The sequence below is a fragment of the Hemiscyllium ocellatum genome, chromosome 1, assembly GCF_020745735.1.
Source record: "Hemiscyllium ocellatum isolate sHemOce1 chromosome 1, sHemOce1.pat.X.cur, whole genome shotgun sequence".
Taxonomy (NCBI): Eukaryota; Metazoa; Chordata; class Chondrichthyes; order Orectolobiformes; family Hemiscylliidae; genus Hemiscyllium; species Hemiscyllium ocellatum.
In genome coordinates, this window is record NC_083401.1 from 146,214,938 (window position 1) to 146,227,493 (window position 12,556).

The 12,556-nt window shown below is 43.0% G+C and overlaps 1 protein-coding gene across 1 annotated transcript in view; it reads right to left on the bottom strand.

The window, feature by feature from the left end:
* Positions 1-6,776: 6,776 nt before the first annotated feature.
* Positions 6,777-12,556, bottom strand: part of LOC132818141 (fibrinogen gamma chain-like) — a 58,223-nt gene continuing 52,443 nt past the window's right edge. Inside the window, exons 5-6 of the mRNA XM_060828933.1 lie at positions 11,867-12,144; positions 6,777-6,964 (exon numbers count right to left, since the gene is read on the bottom strand). Of these exons, the coding sequence (XP_060684916.1) occupies positions 6,777-6,964; positions 11,867-12,144 (466 nt within the window). The remainder of the gene's footprint in view (positions 6,965-11,866; positions 12,145-12,556) is intronic.

Consider the following 12,556-nt stretch of genomic DNA (forward strand, 5'->3'; position numbering starts at 1 on the left):
TTTTTCCGGCAATTAACAATGGAATCATGGTTAGACTCTAATTCAAGATTCTTAATTGAATTCAAATTCTAATATCTGTCATAGAGTCATAGGGATGGACAGCATGGAAACATACCCTTCGGTCCAACCCGTCCATGCTGACCAGATATCCCAACCCAATCTAGTCCCACCTGCCAGCACTCAGCCCATATCTCTCCAAACCATTCATATACCCATCCAAATGCCTCTTAAATATTGCAATTGTACCAGCCTCCATCACTTCCTCTGGCAGCTCATTCCACACACGTACCAGCCTCTGTGTGAAAAAAGTTGCTCTGTAGGTCTCTTTTATATCTTTCCCCTCTCATCCTAAACCTATGCCCTCTAGTTCTGGACTCCCCGACCCCAGGGAAAAGACTTTGCCTATTTACCCTATCCATGCCCCTCATAATTTTGTAAACCTCTATAAGGTCACCCTTCAGCCTCTGACGCTCCAGGGAAAACAGCCTCAGCCTGTTCAGCCTCTCCCCGTAGCTCAAATCCTCCAAACCTGGCAATATCCTTGTAAATCTTTTCTGAACCGTTTCAAGTTTCACAACATCTTTCCGATAGGAAGGAGACCAGAATTGCACGCAATATTCCAACAGTGGCCTAACCAATGTCCTGTACAGCCGCAACATGACCTCCCAATTCCTTCCTCAATACTCTGACCAACAAAGGAAAGCATACCAAATGCCTTCTTCACTATCCTATCTACTTGCGACTCCATTTTCAAGGAGTCATGAACCTGCACTCCAAGGTCTCTTTGTTCAGAACACTCCCTAGGACCTTACCATTAAGTGTATAAGTCCTGCTAAGATTTGCTTTCCTGAAATGCAGCACCTCACATTTATTTGAATTAAACTTCATCTGCCACTCCTCAGCCCATTTGCCCATCTGGTCAAGATCCCATTGTAATCTGAGGTAACCCTCTTCACTGTCCACTATTGCAGGATTCAAACCCAGCATATCAGAACACTCTCTGGGCCTCTGAATTAATAACCCAGCAATAATACCACTAGGCTGTTGATTTTCCTGCTCTTCAGATGCTCTGTGACCTGCTGTGCATTTCCAGCACCACACTCGCGACTCTGATCTCCAGCATCTGCAGTCTCCTCTTTCTGCTAGCAATGCCCACATCCCATGAATGAATTATAAAAAAAACCTTTAGGAGCTATGCAGGTTCATAGCTCCTAAAAAGTAGAGTCGCAGGTAGATAGGACAGTTGGAAAGCATACATTTGGTATGCTTTCCTTTATTGGTCAAAGTATTGAGTACAGGAGTCGAATGTCATGTTACGGCTGTACACAATATTGGTTTTGGAATATTGTGTGAAATTCTGGTCTCATTCCTATCAGAAGGATGTTGTGAAACTTGGAAGGGTTCAGAAAAGACTTACAAGGATGTTTCCAGGTTGTAGAGAGAGGGTGAATAGGCTGGGGCTGTTTTCTCTGGAATGTCAGAGGTTGAGGGGTGACCTTATAGAGGTTTATAAAATCATGAGGGGCATGGATAGGATAAATAGATAAAGTATTTTCCCTGGGGTGGCGGAGTCTAGAATTAGAGGGCACAGGTTTAGGGTAAGAGAGGAAAGATATAAAAGAGACCTAAGGGGCAACTTTTTCACACAGAGATTACAATAGGATCTGGACCAGATGGGCCAATAGACAGAGAAGAGGCAGATGGATTTTAATTCAGATAAATGCAAAGTGCTGCATTTTGGGAAAGTAATTCTTAGCAGGAGGTATACACTGAATGGCAAGGTCCTAGGGAGTGTTGCTGAACAAAAAAACCCTGGGAGTGTAGGTTCATAGCTCCTTGAAAGTAGAGTTGCAGGTAGATAGGATAGTGAAGAAGGCGTTTGGTATGCTTTCCTTTATTGGTCAGAGCATTGAGTACAGGAGTCGGGCGGTCATGTTGCGGTTGTTACAGAACATTGATTGTGCCACTTTTGGAATATTGTGTGCAATTCTGGTCTCCTTTCCATCAGAAGGATCTTGTGATATTTGAAAGGGTTTGGAAAATATTTACAAGGCTATTGCCAGGGTTGGAGGATTTGAAGTATTGGGAAAGGTTGAATAGGCTGGGGTTGGTTTCCCTGTGGCCTCGGAGGCTGAGGGATGACCTTACAGAGGTTTATAAAATCATGAGGGACATGGATATGATAAATAGACAAAGTCTTTTCCCTGGAGTGTGCGAGTCCAGAACTAGAGGGCATAGGTTTAGGGTGGGAGGGGAAAGATATAAAAGAGACCTGAGGAGCAACCTTTTTCACAGAGGGTAATGCATGTATGGAATGAGTTGCCAGAGGAAGTGGTGGAGGCTGGTACAATTACAACATGTAAGAGGCATCCGAATAGATCTATGAATAGGAAGGGCTAAGAGGAATATAGTCTAAGTGCTGCCAAATGGTACTAGATTAGGTTGGGATATCTGGTCGGCATGGATGAAATAGACCGAAGGGCCTGTTTCCATGCTGTACATCTCTATGGCTCTATGAGTCTAAGAAAGTTAAAGAATATTCTATAATAACTCATGTTACTGTTAATTTGCTCCAACTTAATTCATTCACAGGATGTCACTGGCAAGTCAGGCATTTCTGCCTCAAGGATGCCTGATATGCTTTAACATTACCAAGGGCTTCTGACTATCAACCTGCTCTCATGCCACAAATTTATCAGGATTCCAGCAAGATGGTCTGTTTGACACAAGCTGACAGAGATTCAAGTGATAGTTCACACTTATGTGCTGCAGCTAAGGTTTTTGTAGAGGTATATATTTTCAAGCTACTCCTGAAGATGTACACATCATATATGAATAGCATTGTTAGGTACATTTACATTCAAGCACCTTCTCCCTATCTGCTTTACCTTGAAGTGTGATAGATATAGATACAGATGTCACAGGTGGCTTCTTTACACCGAGAGTTGTAGGGGAATGGAACACCCTGTCTGCAACAGTAGTAGACTTACCAACTTTAAGGGCTTTTAAATGGTCATTGGATGAACATATGGATAAAAATGGAATAGTGTAGCATAGATAGGCTTCAGATTGGTTCCACAGGTCGACTCAACATCGAGGGACAAAGGGCCTGTACTACGCTATATGTCCAATGTTCTGTGTTCTATATCAGGCTAACATCAGGCCCAGTGAAGTGGGTGTGGTGTTGACTTGGAATGTAGAGGAGCCAGCCGTGGAGGTAGCCAGGATACCTGTCTGACTGCCTGTTAGTGATATCAGATTGCAACAAAAGTGGTGGTAAAGGAACCTTGGAACAAGATCATAGTGAATGTTTACTGAACACAATGGGGCATTGACATGATAGGGAGTGGGAGGGTTGGGTTGTATGATGTGGAGTGTGTGCGCATGGTTAAAAGTAATGGTGCGAGTATTCTCGCACAATATGAAGACTGTACCTAAACCAACCCCTTATGTCTTTCACACCAGATCTGCCTCTTCACTAGTCTGATCCAGATCATTCCTTGGTTATCAGGAGCAGGAGGGAATATCCAAGGAAGCCACATCACCTCTGGCTAACCCACTCTTTGCCAATTCCCATTTGTGACGATGCTGTCACTTTAAAATATTATTTTATCCAGGGTTTTTTTGAAGAGAGTTTGTAAAGACAGAGGTACAAATCTAGCAACTGAAGATCACTTAACTAACAGCTTCGGAGGCCTTAGGTTTTTTTAACAGCCTGAGTGGGTGTGGCCAGCTCTCACAGATCCAGATTTATGGGTTTTGTTTTATTTTCAGCAGCATCAGAAGCTGTTTGGGGCCTCAAAAGAGTTGACAGCTTCAGTGAGTGTCTACTCTTACTCTCTCTGAATTTTCTCTTGACTTTGTTTCCTCCAAATTGGACAACTGCATGTGAGAATCTGTGTCTGAATTTGCTTTTTTGCCATCAAGTGTGTTTATGGGATGTTACTATATTGGAACAGTTAATTAGTGATAGATACTACATCTATTATGCGGTTAAGTCTTCCAATACATAAAATATTCTAAATTCCCCTTTCACTTGTTTGTATTTAACTATAGTGTTTAATAAATTGTGTTTTGCTTAACATTAACTGGAACATGAATTTCACATCTACCTTTAAAATAAGAAAACGTTAGCGTCTAGGCTACCTTTTTAAAAATATTTTGAGGGGGTCTGATCCTGTACACAAGTACATGAATGGGATGTAGCATCCATTCAGAGTTGGTGGCATCACCTCAGAGTGATGGAGGAGGTATCTGAGTCACAGGAAGTTGTGAAAAGTCCACCTCTAGAGACTGGAGGCAAGTCACAATTGGTCAGGAACATGGAACCTTGGGAGTCACATTTTGTGGCAAAGTACTTGTCCAATCAGGATCAAATGTACTGCCCTCTGGTTGAACTCCTCAAGGTCTACCACTAGCATGAATTCAACATTATCTCCAGGAATGGATAGCGTGTCTTTGTTCAAGAGAGACTGGTCAATCCCATGGAGAAATACACTCAGAACATTTAGGGTGGATGTAAGAACAACACCTAGCCAGCAAAGGATGTAATCCTCCCTCAACATCCTGGATCACTTTGCTGAGAGTAAGAGTGCTGACAACCAGAAATAAAAATGGAGCTGTGGGCCTCCACAGGGTGATGGCACGGTTGGCAGAAATTTACTGGATGACTGCTGCTTACCAGCAGCTAGTGCCATAAACCCCAGCTGAAGGCCAGCATGGGAATGTGGATATATTATTGAGAATAGTGAAGAGCTCCTCACCTCCTACCACCTCCCCAGCCAATCTGTCATAGCCTGCATCTACTCTACTTGTCCCAATGACTATAGCTATTTCTGAATAAATATAGAGGTCACAGCTTGAAAAACATTTCTAATGGGTCTCTACACAATTAGATTAGAGACCCAACAATATGGAAACAGGCCCTTTGGCCCAACAAGTCCACACCAGCCCTCCGAAGAGCAACCCACCCAGAGTCATTTCCCTACATTTCACCCTGATTAATGCACCTAATACTATGGGCACTTTATCATGGCCAACTCACCTGACCTGCACATCTCTTGGAATGTGGGAGGAAATCCACGCAGACACGGGGAGAATGTGCAAACTCCACACAGTCAGTCACCTGAGGCCGGAATCAAACCTGGGTCCCTGGCACTGTGAGGCAGCAGTGCTAACCACTGAGCCACCAAGTTGCCCCATTCATCATGCTCTTCACCTTCTCCATGACAACATGGGGGATACTTTGGAATAGGTGTCTGATAGTGCAGGGCATCATCTCATCTAGAACACTAATGGGTTTACAATAGCTGCAGTTTTAGATGAGATACCCTACAGTATGGCCCTTCAGCCCAATAAGTCCACACCAACTCTCCCAAGAGTAACCCATCGAGACCCATTCTCCTACCCTACATTTACCCCTGACTCATGTAGCTAACACTATGGGCAATTTAGCATGGCCAATTCACCCAACCTGCACACCTTTGGATTGTGGGAGGAAACCAAAGCACCTGAAAGAGACTCATGCAGACATGGGGAGAATATGCAAACGCCACACAGACAGTCGCCCAAGGCGGGAATCGAACACGGGTCCCTCTAACCACTGAGCCACCATGCCACGCCCATTTTCCCATTAGACATCATCATAGTTAAGCTTTTTACAAATAGATACTGTGACAATAACTAATGATTTTCAAAGGGTTGGCCCCTTGGCTTTTGTAGAAACATTGCTGAAGCATCTTAAGAGAACAGTGGGTATTTAAAGAGAAAGATGATTTCCCAAGATTATTGGTGCCTCAGCTGGTTCAGGTGTCAGGCATTTATGGTAACAGTGTCAGTGCATTCAGGTACAAGGCCTCAAGGTGGCTTTGCCAGGGCCTCATAGATATGGGTCATAATTGTAGTACTTCACAGTTAAAGACCATCATAAGGGCAGTGTCTCATGAAAGAAGTTCCTTGAAGTACCCCAAGGTGGAGGTGTGACAGCACAGCAGTTCCTCAGGATGAGGGGAGGGCCTCTTACGGGAGGTGCACAATAGTGGATGCGCATCACAGTGGAGGTGCCTCACAGTGGACGTGCCTCACAGTGCAGGTCCCTCATGGTGAGGTGGAGGAGAGGATTGGCAAAATGATTCTGGGTAGGAGTAAAAGGAACAAGTGCCATATGTTGCAGGTGCCTCACGGTGGAGATACCTCACGGTGGAGTTGCTTCACAGTACAGGTGTCTTTCAGTGGAGGTGCCTCACTGTAGAGGTGCCTCAGAATGACTAGGTCAGCAGAGTTTGATCTCTTGATCCTATCTCTGCCCATCTCATTCCTGTCCTAGGTTTAAACAGGAAGTTTTCTTTTAAAAAGGATGACAAGCATGGCTAAGAAATTGAGAAAAAAATTAACTTTATTGATGAAGGCATTCAAAGAAAGTACAAAGTTGCCAGACATGGGGGAAGTGTAGGTGAATCAGAGAATAAAGATAAATCCAAATGATTGCAGAATTTGGTCCTTCTCATGTGTGGGATCTCCTCTATGGAAACAGAATTATCAATTCAGGAAATCTCAATTAAAAGTAACACATGCCTTCATTCACACTAGACAACAGATTTTTGGTAATCAAAAGAGCAAAGATAGGGTTTTACATTGGAATGGGTTCTTTACTGTGGTATCAGTCAGTTTGGGGTTAGCATATGGCAAGTTTACTTTTGCTTTGAACATTTACAGCTTAAAGCTTTCACAACATAATGATCTGGAAGTCAAATTATATGAATGCTTTGGTGATGATTTTATTTGAATGAAGTATCGCCTCTTTGTATGTGAAACTGCTCCTGCTGCCCTGTCCGTTTTAATTGTTCATATTTCACCAAAGGCATGACTTTCATTGTGGTCTCTTTCAGGGAATACCAGCGATCATGCCATGTTACCCAGATAATGCCATCATCAAAACCAAACTCCTTTGCTGTGTAACGGCCACCTGAAACAAAGGCAAACCAATTTCATTTCATTGCTTTGGGAATGTTGTGTGAACACAGTGAGTCAAATAATATTGCTTAGGTTTTCTTTGCCCCTTTTCTCCTGTAAAAGTCTGAATCATTTATAGAAACAAATTATTAATAATAAATCATTTCAAAAAGAATTCAGGCAAAACATCTCTACCTAGCGTGACCAGAATTGACCCATCACATGAAGGAAACAGGCATAGATATGTTTGAGAGATTTTGATACTGAAGTAAAGAGTGGCTGAATCACAGTTGGTCCCTTCCAACTCTCCACCTTCTTCATTCGCCGCAGGTACCCAGTTCATCCCTTCAAACCTCAGGACTACTCACTTCAGTTGTGACACTCAGTGCTGTCCTGGCTGAGGTCAGCCCCCTGACACACATGGGGAACTGAATGGGAGAACTTCCTGTTGTGAAAGGTTGTACAGCTCATGAAGTGATGACTTAGAGTAACCTGACTTTCAGTGGTGAAGTAAATCTGGATGTATGACGGTGCCCTGGATTACTGAGAGTGATTTTCAGCTGCTGTCTGTCTGTTCTCACATTACAAACAGATGGATTGTCTTGAGAATTTGACAATGCTGTTTAGTTGATCCCATGGTGTGTCAAGGCCCACTTTAAATAATTGAGCAGGTTAGACCATAAGACCATAAGATATAGGAGTGGAAGTAAGGCCATTCGGCCCATCGAGTCCACTCCGCCATTCAATCATGGCTGATGGGCATTTCAACTCCACTTACCAGCGTTCTCCCCGTAGCCCTTAATTCCTCGAGACAACAAGAATCTATCAATCTCTGCCTTGAAGACATTTAGCGTCCCAGCCCCCACTGCACTCCGTGGCAATGAATTCCACAGGCCCACCACTCTCTGGCTGAAGAAATGTCTCCGCATTTCGGTTCTGAATTGACCCCCTCTAATTCTAAGGCTGTGTCCATGGGTCCTAGTCTCCTCGCCTAATAAAAACAATTTCCTAGCATCCACCCTTTCCAAGCCATGTATTATCTTGTACGTCTCTATTAAGTCTCCCCTTAATCTTCTAAACTCCAATGAATACAATCCCAGGATCCTCAGCCGTTCCTCATATGTTAGACCTACCATTCTAGGGATCATCCGTGTGAATCTCTGCTGGACATGTTCCAGTGCCAGTATGTCCTTCCTGAGGTGTGGGGACCTAAACTGGACACAGTACTCTAAATGGGGCCTAACCAGAGCTTTATAAAGCCTCAGTAGCACATCTCTGCTTTTATATTCCAACCCTCTTGAGATAAGAGACAACATTGCATTTGCTTTCTTAATTACGGACTCAACCTGCATGTTTACCTTTAGAGAATCCTCGACTAGCACTCCCAGATTCCTTTGTACTTTGGCTTTACTAATTTTCTCACCATTTAGAAAGTAGTCTATGCTTTTATTCTTTTTGCCAAAGTGCAAGACCTTACACTTGCTCACGTTAAATTCCATCAGCCATTTCCTGGACTACTCTTCCAAACTGTTTAGATCCTTCTGTAGCCTCCCCACTTCCTCAGTACTACCTGCCTGTCCACCTAACTTCGTATCATCTGCAAACTTCGCGAGAATGCCCCCAGTCCCCTCATCCAAATCATTAATATATAATGCTGTGGCCCCAACACTGATCCCTGCGGGACACCGCTCGTCACCGGCTGCCATTCTGAAAAAGAACCTTTTATCCCAACTCTCTACCTTCTGTTAGACAGCCAATCCTCAATCCATCCCAGCAGCTCACCTCAAACACCATGGGCCCTCAGCTTCCTCAGCAGCCTCCCGTGTAGCATCTTATCAAAGGCCTTTTGAAAGTCTAGATAGACCACATCCACTGGGTTTCCCTGGTCTAACCTACTTGTCACCTCTTCAAAGAATTCCAACAGGTTTGTCAGGCATGACCTCGCCTTACTAAATCCATGTTGACTTGTTCTCATCAGACTCTGCTCTTCCAAGAATTTAGAAACATCATCCTTAATGATGGATTCTAGAATTTTACCAACAACTGAGGTTAAGCTAATTGGCCTATAATTTTCCATCTTTTGTCTTGATCCTTTCTTGAACAAGGGGGTTACAATAGCCATCTTCCAATCATCCGGGACCTTTCCTGACTCCAGTGACTCTTGAAAGATCTCAACCAATGCCTCCGCTATTTCCTCAGCCACCTCTCTCAGAACTCTAGGGTGTATCCCATCAGGGCCAGGAGATTTATCAATTTTAAGACTTTTTAACTTTTCTAGCACTATCTCTTTCGTAACGGCAACCATACTCAACTCAGCCCCGTGACCCCCTTTATTTGTTGGGATGTTACTCATGTCTTCCACTGTGAAAACTGATGTAAAGTACTTGTTAAGTTCTCCTGCTATTTCCTTATCTCCCATCACTAGGCTTCCTGCATCAGTTTGAAGTGGCCCAATGTCTACTTTTGCCTGTCGTTTGTTTCTTATGTACTGAAAGAAACTTTTACTATCATTCCTAATATTACTGGCTAGCCTACCTTCATATTTGATCCTCTCATTTCTTATTACACTCTTTGTTATCCTCTGTTTGTTTTTGTATCCTTCCCAATCTTCTGATTTCCCACTGTTCTTAGCCACTTTATAGGATCTCTCTTTTTCTTTAATGCATTTCCTGACTTCCTTTGTCAGCCATGGTTGTCTAATCCCTCCCCGGATAATCTTTCTTTTCTTGGGGATGAACCCCTGTACAGTGTCCTCAATTATACCCACAAACTCCTGCCATTTTTGCTCTACTGTCTTCCCGGTTAGCCTCTGCTTCCAGTCTATTTTTGTCAGCTCCTCTCTCATGCCCTCATAATTACCTTTATTTAACTGTAACACCATTACATCCGATTTTGCCTTCTCTCTTTCAAACTCCAGACTGAACTCTACCATATTATGATCGCTACTTCCTAAGGGTTCCCTTACTTTAAGATCTTTTATAGATTCTGGTTCATTGCAAAGCACTAGGTCCAGAATAGCCTGCTCCCTTCTGGGCTCCGTGACAAGTTGTTCCAAAAAGCCATCCTGTAAGCATTCCATGAATTCCCTTTCTTTGGATCCACTAGCAACATTATTTACCCAGTCCACCTGCATATTGAAGTCTCCCATGATCAATGTGACCTTGCCTTTCTGGCATGCCTTCTCTATTTCCTGGTACATGTTGCGTCCCTGGTCCTGACCACTGTTAGGAGGTCGATACACAACTCCAATTATGGTTCTTTTGCCTTTGTGGTTCCTCAATTCCATCCACACAGACTCCACATCATCCGACGCTATGTCATTCAATGCCATAGATTTAATTTTGTTCTTAACTAACAAGGCAACCCCACCCCCTCTGCCCACCTCCCTGTCTTTTCGATAAGTTGAAAAACCATGGAGGTTAACTACCAGTCCTAATCCCCCTGTAACCAAGTCTCTGTGATGTTGTTTACCTCCTGCCACTAGGACACCATCTAATTCAGCAAATTGCTAATAAAGTCCCAGATTACAATTTTAGTGTTATAAATAGACATTATTTGTTCTATGTACACTCTGGCCATTTGTGCTACATGTTTGGTTGCCTTCCCATCATTGAAGGCTGGTCAATAAACAGCGGAGGAAACTATTCAAGTGATTTCTGGGAGAGTGTCTGTTGTGGGCACCATTTTAAAAAAAATTATCCCACCTTACATCCTTGGATCACTTCTCCTCCCAAGAATGACAAACACATAAATACTTCTCATTCCCATTCCAACCACAACCGCTGAGCAGAAGATAAGTGCCTGCTTGAGTACACTACCATCTCCACAGGGGTTGGGAGGTCATGTTGCAGCTGTACAGGACATTGGTTAGGCCACTATTGGAATACTGTGTACAATTCTTGTCTTCTTGCTATAGGAAGGATGTGGTGAAATTTGAAAGGGTTTAGAAAAGACTTACAAGGATGTTGCCAGGGTTGGAGGACTTCGTCTATAGGGAGAGGCTGAATAGGCAGCGGCTATTTTACCTGGAGCGTCAGGGGCTGAGGGTGAACTTATTTATAAAATCACAAGGGGCCTGGATAAAGTGAATAGTCAAGGTCTTTTTATGAGGGAAGAGAAGTCCAAAACTAGAAGGCATAGGTTTAAGGTTAGAGGGGAAAGATTTAAAAGAGACTTTTTCACACAGAGAGTGATGCATGTATGGAATGAACTGCCAGAGGAAGTGGTGAAGGCTGGTACAATTACAACATTTAAAAGGTATCTGGATTGGTATATGAATAGGAAGGGTTAGAGGGATATGGGCCAAATGAAGGCAGTTGGGACTGGATATATTTAGGATAGCTGGTCAGCATGGATGAGTTGGTCCGAAGGGTCTGTTTCCATGCTGCACATCTCTATGACAATTGCTATTATCATTCCTTTGCTATTGATTTTACAAATCACCTATTACAATAGGTCTTCCAGTTAATTTTGTTCCTTCAAACTCATGTAGGAATACTATAAGGTTTTTCATTTAAGGCTCTGCCTGTGAACCAAGTATGTGCTCAAGCATTCAGTGCAACTCAAGATTAACTTTAACTCGGATTTCAATCAAGTTCTTCAAATGGGGCACCTAGCTGCTGTGTTGCACGAATGCCAGGTTATGAGTGCAATATTTTAATAAGGCCTCTGCATTTCCCAAATGAAACAGTGGCAATGGCCCAACATTTCAACATTTTAAGGAAAAGTTAAGGAAAAGGAAAACTGCCTGAATATTCCCAGCACTTTCTGTTCCTATCTCACATTTTCATCACCTGTGGCATTCTGCTTGGCATTTTATTTCTTTAGACTCTGAAATGAATTGCTGTTGACCAATTTGATGGGAATTGTCTTTCAACATCATTCACAAGACAGCACTGTGGATGAGAAGTTTTACCTTTATGATATTTGCCATTAAGATTTCCTGCATGACATCTGTTCATCCACCAGCCAGCTTCATCTTGTTTAGCACAGTTTCCACCATAATTATCATTATCAAAGTCCTCTGTGCTAAACTGTATATAGTTGTGTGAAGTATACATTTTATCACTGACATGATCTCCAAAATCATAACCAGCAAAGGCATCTCCAGCATCTCCTTCCAAGAACATTCCATAACGCAGTCGATATTTGTCTTCCTCAGATGCCACTTGAAAACCCGAATATTTAGCATGTCTAGAGGGAAAAAGAAATTAGTCCCTGCTGATCCAATGCAGATATGACCCTTTGCAATTTTACAGGATAAACATGGTAGAATCAAGCTTCACACCCCAGTCACTAAATGTCTATTAAATACTTTGGACAGTGAGGAGCTGAAAGGATATGTGCAGTTTGCAAATATAATCACATGTTTTAATACAAAAGTAAAAGGCCTGGAGCCAATATGGCACTCAGTTAGTTGACTTTTGCATTAAAAAATATTGGATTTCCAAGGAAAAGACGTTCCAGACCAAAAATGTGCAGGTAAGATTAGACTTACCGTGTGGAAACAGGCCCTTCGGCCCAACAAGTCCACACCGACCCGCCAAAGCGCAACCCACCCATACCCCTTACCTAACACTACGGGGAATTTAGCATGGCCAATTCA